This window comes from Pan troglodytes, chromosome 2 (assembly GCF_028858775.2).
Source record: "Pan troglodytes isolate AG18354 chromosome 2, NHGRI_mPanTro3-v2.0_pri, whole genome shotgun sequence".
In the NCBI taxonomy this organism is placed as follows: Eukaryota; Metazoa; Chordata; class Mammalia; order Primates; family Hominidae; genus Pan; species Pan troglodytes.
Genome location: NC_086015.1, coordinates 111081760 through 111100466, shown reverse-complemented (window position 1 = coordinate 111100466; position 18707 = coordinate 111081760). Strand labels below are relative to the sequence as shown.

General features: G+C 36.2%; 1 protein-coding gene across 22 annotated transcripts in view; it reads right to left on the bottom strand.

Annotated features, from left to right (window-relative positions):
• The window catches only part of BBX (BBX high mobility group box domain containing), a 286521-nt gene that overhangs the window by 54168 nt on the left and 213646 nt on the right, over positions 1-18707 (bottom strand). For all 22 annotated transcript variants that reach the window (NM_001280179.1, XM_054680299.2, XM_063805266.1 and 19 more), the window contains 2 exon segments: positions 6889-6963; positions 10222-10302. In NM_001280179.1, the coding sequence (NP_001267108.1) occupies positions 6889-6963; positions 10222-10302 (156 nt within the window).

The following is an 18707-nucleotide window of genomic DNA, read 5'->3' as shown; positions in this document are numbered from 1 at the left end:
TGATAAAAATAAACAACACTGCCTTTTCTCATTTTTTAAATAAAAACTTCATTTTCCATTTCTAGCCTCAATAAGAGCTGAGAAGGACATACATTCTTAAAGACATTTACAAGCATCTTCACCTGAAGTTCTGTCATTGTTAGAGTAGATAGCTATAGTCTAAGCTTTTTAGATTCTTTGTGATTCTGAATTCTTTCTCAGTTAAAAACAGAGCTATTTCTTATTTCCATTTAGTAGGTAATCCTGCTTGTGACTATATCCTTAAAGGTGACCACAGATCCCACAGGTGATTCTACGAAGTTGTTAGCTCCAGGAGGGACTGGGTGCTTCATGCTAGAAGAAATTTTCCCTAGAATACTTGCTGAATAACAGGCCTTCGTAGAAGCATGTATTTAATAATGGCCTACCTAGGCCATTAAAAAGGGCCTAGCTTACGGAAGTTATGAGGACTCTTTCCTCCTGGGTGTTATCAGTTTTAACAGAGTGCTTTTCTATTCATCTCTATCATTTACTTTTCCTTTAGAAGATACATTTATGGGGCTCAAACTTTCTGAAGTTTGGAATATTTTCTTCTGGCCGAATTTTCACTGATAAATGCTACTTCTACCTTTTCTAGACATGTTGAATTCAATTACTCACCTTATCAGGAGACTAACAGAAAACAAACACATTAATACCACCAGCTCTCAGTGCTTCAGGGAATGAAGGACTGAACATAAATGCCAGTGCCTTGAATCAACGCTCTATAATAGAAAGAATATGGCCTTTGTGCCACACAGGCATGCTTTCATTACTTGCTGCTGTGTGGACTTAAGCAAATAAGATTTTGAGCCTCATTTACCTTACCTTCAAAATATGAACAGTAATACCTGCCCGCAATTATGCTGTGAAGATTAGGTGTGATGCTAGTGTAGGGCAGTGCTGAAGAGATATTATGCTCTCAATAAATGGCCCAATTATTACTAATAATGATTTATCTTTAACACTTAATAAACATAAACACCTTTTTGGTACAATTCCAAAAATTAGTTACACACTGAAATTGAACAGAATTAAAAATAGCAGTGTGTGTGGATATTTATTAAATTTAGTAATTTGCAGAGCACTAAATTTGTCACATAATCCCATGACATGCTCAAGAATTACTGAAGGACCACAAGCTGCGTAGCACTGCACTTCACACCCATGCTGTTTTTCTGTTTCTTCCACTGGCTCCCTCTGCTGTTGCTTTTGTCACTGCAGGTTTTTGTTCCCCGTGTGTGTCACTCTCACATATCCTGTGCCTAATGCAGTGCATGGCACACTGAGAGGCTCATGAATGACTGACTGCATGGATGCACTACCTGCCTTTAGAGTTAAAGCAAAGCTGTCAGAGAGGAGGCTTGAGAATGCTCTCCTTAGGTTTAGTAAGAACAGTTTTCCTTATTGCCTCTGGGAGGATTTTTACCTGTTTACAGGTACAGGGAAGCATTTTAAATGCTCAAGGTTGCTGGAAGCCTGATTCCCAAAAGGGCATGTGTGGGGGGAGGTTCAACATATTTTAGTAGCCCAACATTTCCAGGATCTCCTAACAGTAACATTTTTATGGCATTACTTAGTGTGAGATACGATTTCTAAAACTTAAATAAAAAACTTCTTAATTTGAGGGAAGGAAGGGTGGAAAACTGGGCATACGTTAATTTCCATGGCTTGGTCCTTATCTTAATTTCTTTGCAGCATTTGACAGTGCTAGTCTTTCTTTAGAAAAACTCCTTCCTGCCCTTCTGTTATTGCAGGGTCCTTGCTTTCCTCCTATGTCTCAGGCCACCCCTTGTGGTTCTTCTTTGCTGGCTCTTCTTTCCATAATAATCCCTTCAATGTTTTTCCTCAGTGTTTTGTCTTAGGACCCTCTCTCAGTAATCTCATCTATGCTGATGGCTTCAATTTCAAGCATAGCTGATATAATAATGATTTGTTATATTACTGTTCACTCCTGCCCATGCTGTTCTACCTAAGAGATATATACATCCTTTCAGATACGAACAATATAGTTAACATCTGTTTTCCAATGACTGGTCAGCTATGGAGGGAAGTGTGTGCTTGCTAGGTTGGTAGGTAGAGGGCACTAGTGGGCCATACGGCATAGGATGTTCATGGGTATGCTTCTTACTTTCCTCAAATTGGATAGGGCTTGCCAATAAGTTAATTCCACTGTAGTCTCTCTTGACTATTATGTAATGTTTGGATAAACAGTATTCATCCATAAAGTCTAGCTACAGGGTGGGTGCAACAGTACATGAGGTACAGCTAAAGTGCTAAGAAAAATGATCACCCTGGATGTTAAATTGCTAATTTTATGGCTGTCTGAGGTGGGTGAGCAAACAGGTGGTAAAGATGAGAATCAAATTAGGTAATGGTGGAAGTCTTGCAATTATGACGGTATTGTAAATATTGTAGCTTGGGAGAAAATGACTGATAACTGTTGAATGAATAAATGAGTCAAAGAACAAATAAGGCCTTCTTTACCTTACCTTTCTTATCTAAAAAGAAATATTAGTGCTTCCAATAAAACACATAATACATCCACTGATTAGTTACAGTGTAAGTATATGGTGTTTTTAATCAACTGTAATATTGTGTAACAAACTGAGCATTCCCTCATGAAAATAAATGCATTAAATTTGTACCTATTGCTTATATCCAATGGTGACAATATTTTAATTTTGGTGAGATTATAGTTATATTTATATAGGCAAAGCAAATATCTTCTAAGGGAAGTTTTAAAGTCCAAATCTATCTAAATCACCCAGATTAGCTGTGTCTTCAAGGTAAATATAATTTTTCAATGCAAAGATATACTCTAGGTGTAAGAGTGAGCCACAGAGCAGATCAGAGAATATGTGGATTGGTCATGGCTTTTAGGCCTGTTAAATAATTAAAGACAACAGTTCCCTTCTGACATTATATCTGGTCATTAGTCTTTGGTAAACCAGACCTAAAAAGTAACTGATGTGTCACTCTACCTGTAAACAACAGAAGACACAGATAGGAAATTCATTCTGACCAACTTAATGGATCGGAGCCTGGAAACACAGAGTAGATGGCACTTTGGATGGGCCAAGCTGACTCTGGATGAAATATGAGTCTCACCTTGGAACGGGAGACAGGCTGAAATTGGGGGTGGGGAGTGAGAAACTGTCCCTGAAGTCTGTATTTCTTTTTAAATCCTGATTTTTCTTCTCTTAAATGTAAACATTTATGAGGCACCTACAAAAAAATATGCTTTATTCAGTTTCATGGCTCCACATAGATTAATTTCAATGAGCTTTTCAATGATCAGATTTGGTTAAGAAGGAAAAATATCTTTCTCATCTTGCAGGGAAGAGATCCAGGACTCAATGAAAAAAAATCAAAACAAACAAAACATTTTCGACTTAAAGAAATCACCAGGGTTTACTGTTAAAAGTATGTTTCTAAGATAAATATTTTACACGATAAATGACCCATTTTCAAGAGAAAATCTAGTTAACTTCTTCCCAGTGTTAAAAGAGTTTGTAAATAAAATGAACAGAAATAGTTTCTGAGAATTTTGCATGCCTGATCTTAAAATGATACTACAAAGCTAAATACTTTTAAACAGTAAATTGTTTCCTAGATTACATAAACACCCACTTCTCTTTAAGTGTATATAATAGGACCAGGAATCCCTCTGAAAAGAGACAGGGATATAAAGCGTTCCACTCAGTAATTTTCTTTTATACATCAATCCCTTCCTCTCTTGACCCTTCCACTGTGAAGTTCCAGAAATATTAATAAATGCCTTAACAATAATGATTTAATAATTTGGGGTTTTTTAAAAAACACATAACTATAGAGCAGTGGTCTCAAACTGTGGTTCTCTAATAGGAAACTTGTTCAAAATGCAAATTCTCAGGCCCAACACCAGATTTAATCAGTCAGAAGCTTTGGTGGCGGGGCCCAGCAATCTGTGTGTAAACAGCCTTCTAGGTGACTCTGATGTATTGTAAAGTTTGAGAACCTTTGCTTTTGACTAATTAAAACAAGAATTTCAAGAATCTCTGGGTTTTCTCAAAGGTGATGGTGTTTTATGAAATAATTACAAGAGCTTTAGGGATATCGCAGTGAGTAATTAGAGCCTATTCTATTTCTGTTACAATACATATGCTCATAGCAGATTTTAGTAGATATTTTTCTTAGTTCATCTAGTTAGCTCTTATTTAGCCTTAAATAAAACCAGCCCAGTATTAGTCTGACAATATGGTCAGATTGTAAGATGTTAAAGATTGAAAGTTAGGGTACTGCTGGGTCAGAGGAGGAAAGTGACGAGAGAGGTTATGTACCCTTTGAGAACCATGAACTACTCTTGTATAAACACATATAACATTAACAGCTAAATAACCAAAGATACAATAATTTAATTTGCTGAGGAACTAGGGCTATTACCAATGGTTACAAAATATAACTAGGAAAAGTTATATACTTGTAGGGACTACATCTCATTCTAGGGCAAAACAGAAAATAATATATTTTTACACTATCCATTTTATTTTTGTCTTTCTGTCATACATGCCTTCCTATATTTTGAAACAACTCCTAATAAGTTTTCAAATTAATAATTTTTTAAAAGGCTCCTCAAATCCTGCATATACTTTATAGCTAAAAACCCCAAGAGTCCTCAGGAGATGAGTGCTGTAGAGCAGAGGGGCAACCTCTGGGAATGCCACCCTGCATGACTCTCTCCTCCAAGTAAGAAGTTCTTTTCTTCTCTAGAAGAAAACTTAGTATAATTAAGAGGCGAGCACCAAATCTCATTCAAGAATTAGTGTACGGAGCAGCAAGGACAAATTAGTTTATGAAAGGCATGGGATCTCATCCTGCCGAATCAAAGGATGGTGGCTATTACACCACCAAACTGGTCCCTTAGAGCTGTCCCCAGTGCTTCAGGAGCTCCTAATGAATCTGATGATAGTGGTGCTAAAATAACAATCATGGCCAGGCACGATGGCTCACACCTGTAATCCCAGCACTTTGGAAGGCCGAGGCGGGCAGATCACCTGAGGTCAGGAGTTCGTGACCAGCCTGGCCAACATGGCGAAATCCCGTCTCTACTAAAAATACAAAAATTAGCCGGGCGTGGTGGTGGACACCTGTAATCCCAGCTACTCAGGAGGTTGAGGCAGGAGAATCGCTTGAACCTGGGAGGTGGAGGTTGCAGTGAGCCGAGATCGCACCACTGCACTCCAGCCTGGGTAATGAGGGTGAAACTCCATCTCAAAAAAAAAAAAAAGAGGTTCATACACTGAATCATATGCTGAGCGGTGATAACGGTTAGAACCAGCATCAGCTGAGATATTCCATACTGGTATTTTAAGTTAAGCTGAATACTCTTGGTAGTCAATGGATATGTAAATATCAGGTGTGTCAAAGATGAGCCACTACCTTTCTAATATTCCTGCTATGCAGTATAGAATTTAATCAAACAGAATACATGGCAAATCAATTGTTTTGAAAAAAATGTTTCTGAAAAGTTAGATAGAACTGGCTCAGATATCAACATTAAAAATAAATTTAGTCAATATGGGCAAAATTCCTTTTTAACTTCTGAAGAATCAATGGGCATCAACAACTGGAGGAAAGCAAAAAAGTATTATTAACAATTATTAACTATTTCCCCTAGACAGTGAAAATAACATTTTGCTTATTATAATGGAAAACTGTAACAAAATCTTAATTTATTCAGTTTAATTAAGCAAATTATTCTTTATGAAATAACATTATATATTTTTGTTACCAATTTTATACAATAGCCCTCAGCAGCTAAGCAAATACTATGGCAGGGAAGCCTAATACATAAGCAGACCAACCGATGGTATAAAGTCATAGTAGTTGACACGAGCTGTCCCAAGAGGAAACAGCTTTTTTTTTTTTTAATGTAAGAGCCAAAAGTAATTTTTTCTCATTTTCAAAGTAAGATGCTAGGTTTTCTTCTGCCAAAAGGATATCATTTTACATTCCATTTATGCAGTATTCTTTATTCAAATGAATCAAAGTGATTCAATACATCAATATTAAACAGCACAGTCCTGCTTGTCATTTTCTCTCAACCCTATAAAAATTGCTTGGTTTATGACATGCATTTTTTAGTTGGGATAAAAAGGGAAAAAAGAAAAGACCTAAAGCACATAGCATCTTATTTTCATAAACTGTATACGTTTTATTATTTGTCATATAGTGCTCATTAGAAATGAGCATATGGTTGAGGCCAGGGCTTTTGTGGCAAAATCAAGAATATCAGATTTGTCTCTGCAGCATACCAACCAAAAAAATTACTCTCTGGTGTGTGCTCTCTTCGGCTGACAAACCAAAGAAGTCTGAGATCTTACAAAAGCTGATCTGATCTGAGCCTGGGATTAAATACTAATAAAAATACTGGCTGAAGCTACATCACATTGAAAGCTAATTTAACCTGATTTAACAGGTCGTATTCACCACTGCAATCACTGTGAAAGAGTCATTCATGAATTATAGCATCTAATTTCACTATTGGAAAAATTTAATAAATCGAAACCCTCTGACATTCTTGTTGACAGCAGTTTTTCCAAGCTTTTAAAATAAATTAAAAACAAGATAAAATGAAATAAACACATTACTGGTATTCTGAATGAACTCTTTAATGAATACTTATAAAATGGGTGTAAAATCTGGAGCTGATTTGACTATGATTAGATCAAAGGCAGCAAAAAAGCAATAAATATTCTGTTATGTGTATTATGTTAATAACGACAACAGGCATGCCTAAAGTTCACTATACATTATTAAAACTCCATTCCAGTATTCCTGAGCTCAACAAGTTTTCTTAGCCTAAAAAGCATTTTAAAAAGGCCATACCTCTGCAAACTGAAACAAGGCGGATGTTTGACACTGCTTTGTAGAAGCATCAGGGTGGGACGTACTTGAAGATATCTGAAAGGAAACAAGCAATTTTTAATGTACAATGACATTTTTCCACATCAGATCATAAGATTCTGCCATATATTTTCAACTGTAGACACTGATAAAGATTTAAAAATGAGTCATTACCCTCAATCCCTTTAGAAGAGCAGTATAAATGATAAGGGAAGACAAAGGCCATGTTTCTAAAAGCAGATGATTATAAAGAACAAAGACTGAGTATGGCTCATTTGCCATGTCTTTGGTAAGGGTACCACGTATATATCAAACAGCAGTTAAGGAGACCCGTTGACATAAATTTCCTTACTTAAAAAAAAAAAAAAGGAAAAAATGTATATTGTTAAAAGCTGGAGGTTGCAAGTGAAGCCACTCCCTCACTCTCTTCCCAACACCACTCCTTCCAAGCTGTTCTCTAGTTACAGGCAGCTGTGATGCAGTGTTGGTGAAGTATATGGATATGGGTCAGGGTATCTGGGAGACTGAATCTCAGCTCTGCTACTTACCCACAACATGACCTTGGCCAGCTCAGCTAAACTTTCTAAGACTTATTTTTCACCACTGTAAATTGATGATGATGATAATAATCTGCATTTTAGAGGATTATGGTGAAAAAAAATAAGCCATAAAAGATGTTACCTAGCATGGCACCAGAACTCAATAAATTGTTTACTAAATATGAAAAGCATTTTCTTCTTTCATAGCACCTGCATCCTCCCACCCAACACAAACACACACACACACACACACACTCACACGTTAGTGTGTGACAATGAATAGAAGAGTCTGCCACCCTACACTTGATTCAACTAGGGGACCTTTTGTTTCCAGTTGGCAATTATGGTAGCTTTCTTCAACTTTGCTCAGAGGAACATGTGGAAATACTTTTCAAGGACATTTTGGGAGCAAGGTGAGTTAGTAATTTTGGTTCCAAAGTGAAAAAAACTTTTATTCAGCTATAATACAGGGTAAAAGTGGGTCACAGGAGCAGAAAGCCTGGGCATCATAATAACTTCAGCCCATTCCCAATCCCACAAGTCTTTCCTTCAAGTAACTGTTCACCAACAACTCCATCAAAGGGTACTTACTAAGCAGTAAATCCACTTCATCAAAACTCTTTCATCACAAAAACTGCTTTTTCGTTTTAGTTAAACTGGTTAGAAAAACAACAGGGCCACGTAGTTATACATATAGAAGTGATGTTTAGGAATGGGAAAGAATCAGGAGGCTGGCATAGTGTGGCTCACATCTGTAATCCCAGCACTTTGGGAGGCTAGGTGGGAGGAGCACTTGAGCCCAGGAGTTTAAGACAAGCCTGGGTAACATAGCAAGACCTCGTCTCAAAATTAAAAAAAAAAAATTAGTAGAGAGACTGACTGAGTAATTAATTGTATTCACTACTGAAGCCATCAAGAAAATTTCATTCTACTGTGCTTTTTAATCAGATAAGGATTTTTAGAATAAATATCAGTAAGAAGAACAAATATCAACCAAATCCAATTTAACAAACTAGGTAGAAATAAACCATTTTATCCATTGTAAGATCTAACCAAGTGTTCTTTCTGAAGACATTCAAGGATAAAATTTTAGAACTTTTCTTGGTCAAACCATGAATCTTATCATTTCAAGTGACCACCATGTGCAAGTATGACAGAATGCAAAAATGAACCCAGAGAAATCTTCCTTAAATCTTAGGAATTATAATAAACTCAGTACAACTTATTTCAGACATCACTTTTCATCCCTACCAACCCTCTATAAAAGTTAGAAAAAAATAAACAATTTATATAAGGGGAAATACACAAATATTGTAGTTTATACCTAAATACAATATATTCCTTTAAGAATTAAATCAAGCAGTGAACAAAATAGAACCAGTGTTACAATCCATCCAATTTTGTGAAAAGTATCTCAGAAGTTCTAAAAAAAGGGGGAGGGGGATGTTATTATAAATTAAGATAAAGATTTCAATTAATAACATAAATAGGAGCTCCTGGAGATAGAGACCTTTTATATAAAAGCAATAGGATCAGGGATCTCTCTGGATCTTAGATATGCTGTTAGAAGCCACAAAAATGTACACATGCTAACATATCCAAAATTTCCTGTGAAATTTTAGAGGTTTCATTAGATCTTTAGAGGTTCCAGGATCATCTCTTAAGCCGTTCTGCTTTCAAAGTTGGGACCAATCTTATTTAACATGTTTATAACTGCTTTTGACAAAAAAGAGTGCAGGCTGAGCATGGTGGCTCATGCCCTGTAATCCAGTACTCTGATGGGCTGAGGTGGGACGATCGCCTGAGATCACTAATTCAAGAACAGCCTGGGCAACATAGTGAGACCCTGTTTAAAAAAAAAATTAGTTGGGCATGGTGGCATGTGCCTGCAGTCCTAGCTATCAGGAGGCTGAGACAAGAGGATCCCTTGAGCCCAGGAGTTTCAGGTTACAATGAGCTATGATCATGCCACTGCACTCTAGCCTGGATGACAGAGTGAGACTCTCTCTAAAAAAAATAATAACAAAAAATGTTCCCCCTGTACAAAACTGTAAAACACTTGAGCAAACACCAGGAAGGATGACAGTGGTGAAGAATGTCTAGTCAAAGACAATTCAAATGATCAAGGAAAGACCAGGTGGCTTAAAGTTTAAGAAAAAAATGTATCAATGAGGGCTCATATTGAGTTCTAGAGTAAATTAAGATATTCTGAGCAGTCTTAAACTTTAGACTTGATATCAAGGACAATGTGCTTTTATACACCATCTCTTTGAACCAGTGTCAAGAGACCTATTGAGCTGAACAAGTCTGACAAAAGAAGACTTTGAAAACTGCCAACCTCATGCTAAAGTTTCAATTAAGATGAAAGTGTACTAAAAAAAGAAAAGAAAAAGAAATGCATGGATTAGCTGCATAGCCAATAACCATGAGCTGATTTTGTCTTCTGTTTTATCAAATAAACACATCAACAAATGACTAAATTCTAATAGTAATTCAATATATTCTTAACCTTACTATCCATGAGTAAAAATTAGTAATGAGGTTAATAATATTTAGTATGACTTTAATGATAAGCTTCTATAAACACATAAATGTAGCTATTTCTTAATTAAGAACTCTAGAGACCCAAAATATCTTTTCCAAAATTTGCTTCTATTTTCCCACTTATGGTTGAGCTGAGTAGAGTTCTTCATTGCTTTCAGTTACTGTTATCAGCCCCAATTTAAGCCCACTTTACAATTTCCTCATTAGTTAAGTATCAATTGTAATATATTACCTCGGCAAACTGAAACAATGGTGACTTCTGACGTAATTCAGGAGATTCTGAAACATCAGGCCTGCATGTGCCAGAGGATACCTGAAACAAAGAAAGATATCATATTTTCTTTTGTACTATTTACTGTGTTAGGTAAACATTTAATGCTCTATCTTCATTTGCGATCTTTATTAACAACAACAGTTACAGAAACATCACTTTTTAATCAAGTATTTTTCTCAGGATATACATTTCCTCTTTTATCTCAATGCTAACATTGACCCACTTTTGCATTTGCTTTGTGACAACTGCTTTGGTAGTCAACTGTTATTCAAAAGTCATAGGAAGCTTAGAATGTTAGAGAGGGAAGGATTTCGTTATTCCTCTGATCTAAACCCCTCACTTTTCAAAGAGGAAGAAACTTTGACACTTCTTCTCCCAATGCTAAAAAATCCCTAGTCTTTATTAAACACTGATCACCACAAGATGTAACTATTTATTTATTGTACATCCTCTCCCAGAGGCTTTATTTAATGCATTATCCCCAACACTGCCTGGGCACAATGTAGATACTCAACAAGTATTTGTGGAGTGAACTAATGAAAGCTGACAACAGTTCTCTTAACCCCAATTCAGTGTGATTCCTTCCCACTTTCCTGAATAATGAAGTTAGAGAGTCTAGGGGGAAAAATAATCTTTCATTTTAAAGAAAAAAATGAAAGTTACAAATACTTTTTAATAACTTGTTTTCTGATTACAAAATAATCCAAGTTCACTGTTAAAAATCTGAAAAAAAAACTAAAACAAAGAAGAAAAATCACCTACAATGTTACCTCCCAAAGATAAGTACTGTTAATACTCTTATATATTCTTCCAGTTGTGTAATTTTTTAACAAAAATAGAATATTCTACCACAGTTACAGAATGTTCTTTTTAAAAAAACTTTAATATTAATTTTTCTGCATCACTAAGTATTCTCTAGTGTAATTTTAATAGCTGCATGCGATTATATTTGATGGATAAATCCTATGGAAAGAGCTACTAGTTACCCAGATTATGCTCCTAAAAACAGTTTCTCACTGACCCTCTTAAGACATTGAGGACGTGTTTCTCTAACAATGTCACAGGCCACTGGGCAGGAGCAAACATTTGAAATTTTAATTGTCACCTTTGGATTTTAAAGAGTAATGGTCACCTTCTCCCAGAGATAAGCACATTAGTGAAGGTGCAGAAGCTTTTATTAATTTGCCACCTGTGGTTTGGCTGCAAAGCCTGACTCTCTTATTGTCACTATTTGATATGCTGTGCCAAATGTCCCACCAAGGAGACACAAAATGAATTAAAAAGGCCAACAAATCCTGAAATTTGTAGCCACAAAAAATTGAGAACTCCTTTATTGGTAGGAATACCAGAACAAAATATATCTTTATAATTTAGAGGTATTTTTAAAAAATCAACTTCTCTGCTTTATCAAAAAATATATTTTTGGCTCCTAGATTATTTGGTAAATAATCAAAATTTTACTTACATTCAAGCTTAGGACTTTTTGAAAATTATAAAATGTCTTCATAAAACTTTAATAAAACAGGTGTGCATAAGACAGAAATCTATAAAATATATTTGGAATTAAACGTATTATTATTTAGAGTTGCTCCACTGCATAAAGTCTATATGACATACATGCTTATTTCAGATCCCACAATTCACAAGAAATAGTGACCATTTATGAGGAGGTAAATTACCCTATGGCTTAGAGTTCATATTAACAGCATGAAGAAAATTCAACTTTCTTTTAAGTGTCATTTATAGATTATTTGGCCACGACAACACATCAAGTCAGAAAATTTAAAAGTTCAATAATACTGTTTGCAAATCTTTAGGATGGATGGTCTTATATAAAACTTCCTATTTGAACACATAATTATGAAGGCATCTATAATCCTGTACATGGTTTGTCAATTTTAGCATGCAATCAAATAAGTCTACACATGTTTGTGCTTATCATGCTCCTGACAAAGAGGGGGTGGCACAATGAATATCTATTAACTTAATTCTCTCCATATGTATGTGAATAGGAAGAATCTCAGTGACCTGGCCAGGAGTACAACAAATGCTATCCAATGGCTAAAATAACAGTAATAGAATCACTAATGCTGTGGATTTTACTCTAGTGGACCATGTCCTCTCTTAAAACCTAGTTATTCTTACTTTAAAGCATTACGGATTTAGCATACATCTTCAGTATAGTATAGTGGAAACAGCACAAAATTAGGAGCCAGGAGAATTGGAAGAGTACTAAGCTATGTAGTTAGCTGACTTGGTTAGCTGACCCTCTAGTCCACAAAAGAATAGAGGCAGCGTATCAGAAGGGGCCAAGAGGGCGGACAAAAAAAAAAAGAAAAAGGATGGTTGGGAAAGAAAGAAACAATGCCAGCAGCAGGATAAGACAGAAGGAGAAGACAGAAAAGCTGTAAAGAACAGATACAAATGTTTCATAAAGCACTAGAGTCTGTCTAAAACAAATTGAATAGGGAAAACAGCCCCGAAATTTCTCTAGAAGGCATCAGCTCAATGCAATAATTATTTACAACTATAATTCTAAGTTGTCAAGGTAAGAAAAATTGTAAAATATATCATTTATTAAGAAGGCAGAAATCTGTGTGATACAGGTTAGACATATTTCTTCTGGGGATCTAAAATCTTAAAATATATAAATGGTTCAATGACATGGCAAATATAAATATGAAGAATTCATTATTGAGTACTTGATAAGTAAGACAACCCATAAAATGTATATATCTGTGGATACACTGATCTACACATGAATTTGATAAAGAAATAAGAAATTCTATCTATATAAAAGGGAGAGAATACTTCCCACAAAAGGCTCCCATTTGAGTAATGTCATTATTCAGAAGGTTCTAGATGTTGTGAAATGTTTAAAATATTGTGCCATATCATTGTGATGTCTGCATTTAAAGTACTTCACTTATTTTTATTAGGTGGGCCACACTTTTTATGGATAAACATCAATTCTGTAATATCTATTCCTATGCTAGAGCCAGTTTACTTTCTAAATACAAAATAGTCAAAGATATTTGTTCGTTAATTAAGAGGAAAGAAAAAATATTAAATAAGCAGTGGTTATTTAATAAGGGAGAAAAAAACCCAAGAAGCTGTTTCTAGAAATAGTCTCTGAAATAATCGATAAAGCCACTAGGTGTTGCTATATGCCCAAAAACAAAAATAGCTAACGGGATTTTTGTTAAGTACATATTCATTTGATTTCCCCAAATTCAATCCTCTCTTTGATTTAGTTATAATTCTCAATAACCATGGAAGGGGAGTGGTTAGTATAATTAAGAATTACAATAATGTAGTTTTTTTCACAGGAGCAATTCACACAGTGAAACTGAATACATAAAAAAGTGAACTGGCCTCCTGATATAAAACAAGATCAAGCCAGTTACATGCACTGTGAGTAGTGTGGAAAGCTAGGTTGTTATCATGAGCCTGTCCTTACTTTGCAAAACACAAGACCACAACCATGCACTGCCGGCATGAACACACGGTCAACAAAAGGAGTATTGCACTGGTAGTATCTGAGCCATACGTTCCTACCCTTGCTAATTCAAACATTTATTGATTACTCACTCATTCAACAAATATTTAATAGGCACCTATGACATGCCAGACACAAAGACTGCTACTTTCAAGAAGCTTGTATTCTACTTGTATCTAGTATGTGTTAGGGAATAAAATGATGACCAAAGGAAATGTGCCTAAGCCTTAGTTGCTTGCAACTCATGTGCAGGGGACAGCAACATCATATACAAAAATGTAAGTGCATAATGGTAGAATATTACAAGGTCTACAGGAGGATGGAGAGGCAGCCTTCACTCTGTGTGGGAACAGGTGGAAGATAGATAACATCTAAGATACACCTTAGGAAAACCAGGAGTTCTCTCACAAGTGTAGAAATGATACGGTAACAGGTGGGAAAATATGAAGGTAAGAACACAATGTGTTTGAGACAGTGACTTTCTCAGTGTGGCTGAAGAATAAGATGCATTGGAGTACAGTGGGAGAATCTGAATTCTACATGAAGAAGTTTAAAAATTGGGCTGGAGGCAGTGAGGAGCCAGCCAAGATTTTCAGTCAGAGAGATGTGTAGTCAGGTAATTCTGTCAGTGGAGTGCAGGGTGACGCTGTCTGGGGATGACTGGAGGCAGGAGGCTAATTAGAAGATTAAGGAAATAAGCCATTTGAGATGTGAGACTCCAACTGAATCAAAGATGGTAACTGCCAGGCTTCAGTAATTGTCTGGAGAGATGTCAGAGCTGAGGGAAAGGGGTCAGAAACACAATGCCTGTGTTTCCAAGGAAAGTTAAAGCTTTCACTGAAAGAGGAAATTTGAGAGATGGAAGGAGGTTTGGAAGGAGGCAGTGAGTGTCTTTTATGAGAAGAGATGGTTTTGGGGTAGAGGATTCCATCTGAGAGTTAAAGGAGAAGCTGGTTACTAACGCACTGCACTCGGCTACCTGACACGAGCGGTGCACTACATCTGAGAAGAGTCCTGGGCCGCCATGGGGGGCATAACCCAACAGCACCACATAGAGTTGAGCTCTCCCACAAGCAGAATACATGTCGAGTCATCTGGCTAAATGGAAGAACACATCCTTGGTTTTACTCAGGGCGTCAGGGCTGCTGGAGTATGGATTTTACCCCATGAGTCAAGTTCTAACATTATAATCTGTGTGGCTGAGCACTAGTATGAAAGTCCAGAACAGACTCCAGGCCAGTTGTAAAAATAACTGCAGTAGCAATTGAGATAACTCCGATCACCTTTCTGCCTCAGTTTCCTCATTTGATAAAGTAGGTACAATGCCACTCTGTCTACTTGCCTTCTTCACAGTAAACTGTGAGAATAAAATGCAACAGTGTACATCAATGTGCTCTCCAACAACCACCTAATTGACAATAACCACACCTCTCTTGTGAAGGATGCCTCCTTTATCTTCCTGCTCTCCACCCTTCTCTTTCGAGCCCAGCTCTCTTTCTGCCCACCTTCCACTCTACCTTTGCCTTCATCTCTGAGAGCCCAAGGAGCATACTCAATTTCATCAATGCAGCTTAGGGACTTATGGAGGATGTGTGATTGTCAATCAAGCTGGGTAAAAGGACCCAATTCTCTGGGCTTGAGCCCCACAGTGGACAGATGGTAGAGGCTGGGTTCTACCATTGGATTTGGATGGGCAGGTCCAGCCAAAATGGGCAGTGAAGAGTGACATAAAGGGGGAGCCACCCAAGAAAAGAGGAAGCTCAGAGAGCCCATTTCCTTTTCAGTGTAGAATTTAAATAAAGTAAGCTATAAAACTATGAGAAGGGAATAAAAATTTTGATGAGGTTCAGGTAGGAACTGGGGCAAGGAGTTTGGAATTCAATGGATTAAAGTATTCTGGAATAGTCAAATTTAGCGCCTAAAGGAGGCACATATCTAATTCATTCAAATACACCAACAAGCAGGAACATAAATAGCCTCATTTCATTGATGTTAGAAATTAGAATAAAGAAAGTGAAAAGTTTCCATTTTATTTAAATCTGTATTTGTTTAAAATTGTTAAAAACTCAGCATTTAAGATGTGGACATAATCATTCCTTTATTCAACAAATATTGTTAAAATTCAACCTTTCTGTGTCTCAGATTTTTGCCTATCTCATCATTTAATGAAAAATAATGTGGGTGTAAATCCTAGTATTATGAATTCCTCATTCTACGACCTTTGAGAAGTTATTTCACCTCTCTGACCTAGTTTCCTCATTTACAAAATGGGGAAAATAATAAACCAGCCTCAGAGGGTTCTTGAGAGAATGAGATACTCAATGTCAACTGTGAACACAGTGCCTGGCCCCAGAAAGCCCTCACAAAATGCCCCTGCTCTGGCAGTGATGAGCTTCAGTAAGGGTGCAGCACAGGACACAGGACACAGGAGAAGTGGCCAGAGCTAAGGTTGGATTGTCAGAGGCTGAATCACCAAGGCCCCTGCGTGCTGCAAGAAGACTGAAGCTAGTCCTCCGGGGTTGGAATCCCAGTTCTGCCACTTTGTAGCCTCACCATCGTGGGCAGTTACTTTACCCTTCTCTGCCTCTGTTTCCTCACCTAATGGTAAATATTTACTTACAAGGTAAATAAGACTTAACTCACAAAATTGTTACAAGGATTAAGAGTTACTCTTACGGAATACACTTAAGAATTGAGCCTTGGAGGCAATGTTCAATACATGTTAGTTGTGACATAATAACAACTATTCTCCAGGCAAGTGGGTAGACCTGCTGCAGTTTAAATCTTGTCATTGTTCTTGATCCCAAGTTTCTTAGTCTTCTAGAGACAATACTTACATATAATACAATAAGAAAATTTTTTAAAATATGACTTTTATTATACAGTTTATAATGAAGTATAAAACTAAATATAATCAGTGTTGTAAGGTATGAAACTAACAATATGGGATATAAGAGATTAGAATAAACAGAGAATTGAATATGGCTCAAGAAATCATGAAGGACTTCCTGGAGGAGGTGACAGATTGATATTACAAACTTACAAGGCAAAATATATTTATTACAGGTTCAGTATCCCCTAATCCAAAAATCTGAAATGCTCAAAAAAATCTGAAACCTTCTGAGTGCCAACATAATGCTAAAGGAAATGCTCACTAGAGCATTTCAGATCTCAATTTTTTGGATTTGGGAGGCCCAAAAAGTAAGGATCATACAAATAGTTAAAAAAAAAAAAACCCAAAAAAACTGGAACTCTTAAGTACTTCTGGTCCCAAGCGTTTTGAATAAGCAATATTTAACCTATATTTTTGGATTTTAAGAAATTTTGATGCATAAGCTGTAAACATTTTAAAATAGGCAGATCATGGTGAACAAACGAAAATCAATGTGATTTCCTTTTAAGCTAGAAGTATCATGTGAAGAATTTGCTATATCTAAAAACTTGAACCTTAAGACAATATCAGCTTCATGCTGTCTGGTTTGTTCCCTGACATGCCTTACACATAGAAGGCATTCAGTAAACACATCATGTAATTAAATATAAGAAAAGATGGCACACAATTCAGCACTGTTCAATTCTCAGAGAACACGACCTTTACAGTCCTTTTATGGAGGTGTGCCATCATCTATTAGCATCTTCTCCACTAATCTGACACTAACTCAGCTACTCTGCTGACTTTGGACTTCCTATACTGATTTTTCCCAGATATTAAAAAATTGTCTCCTTCTTGAGCACCTGATGATAAAGATAGTAAATTACAACGGTAATTTCTGCTAAGTTTTCAATAGACAAGGAACTCTCTCTCTCTCTCTCTCTCTCTCTCTGTGTGTGTGTGTGTGTGTGTGTGTGTGTGTATGCATGTTGCCGGTAAAACATATCAGCCTGTGGGAGAAATGTCTGATATAATTTAAACTTGCAAGTTGAATATGAAATGCCTAGAATAACTAATGGCAATAATATATACCTATAAGAATTATTTGCGGGAGAGTTAAAAGTGCCTTACAGGTTTTATTTAATTAATCTTCACTGTAGCCTTGAGATTTGAAGGCAAGCAGGTATTATTAGCTCCATTTCATAGGATGGAAGGCAAAGAAAAGAGTGGCTTGATCAATACTTTACTGTCATTATCTGTTGGCTCCAACAAAACAGGCATTCTAAAATCACAGACCCAAAGTCTAAGGTACTTCCCATATATTTGAAAGTTTAGCTTCCAACAGTCATACAACTACACAGATATTGATACCTTCGAAGCTTTTCATCAGCTATAATTAATCTGACTAACTTATATTCTACTTTTCTCCAACCACCCCTCTCCTTCTGTTCTAGCCAAGATGAATTTACGTTGCTCACTTAGGTCTGATACTGGATGTCATCCTTTCTGAGATCAATCCAAGTTGTTGTATACATGACATGGTGAATAACTGCCCCCTCCACAATCTGAATTATATCACTCCCTGCCTTGTTTTTTAAAATTTAATTTAGCTTTCCATTTTTATTAAGATAACTAACAAATATAAGGATTTCTAGTCCTGGAGATTACTTCTAGAAATTCTAGATCAAGTACTGACAATTTTTTGTATTTTCATTTTTAGATAACTCTGTGGTATAAAACATAAAGGCTTAATTCGCTGCCTTCTCATTAGTTCTTCCCTGAGTTTGATGTGAACATGATTACTTTTATTTGTTCTACATTTTTACTTCTGGTTCTTTAAATTAAAAAAAAAGGTGATATTCACTTAAACTTCTGGAAATTCTATTGAATAGAGAGGCTGTCATCTCCGTTGTAGCTCCCTGCCACCTATTTTTGTCTGGTACTTACATTTTACTGATTAAACAACTACATTTGATTTCTGATTTAAATAATTTGCTGTAATCTCATATTCACTGGACACACTCCTTTCCATTTCCTTTATTATTATGGGGTTATTTACTAATGAGACTTCTA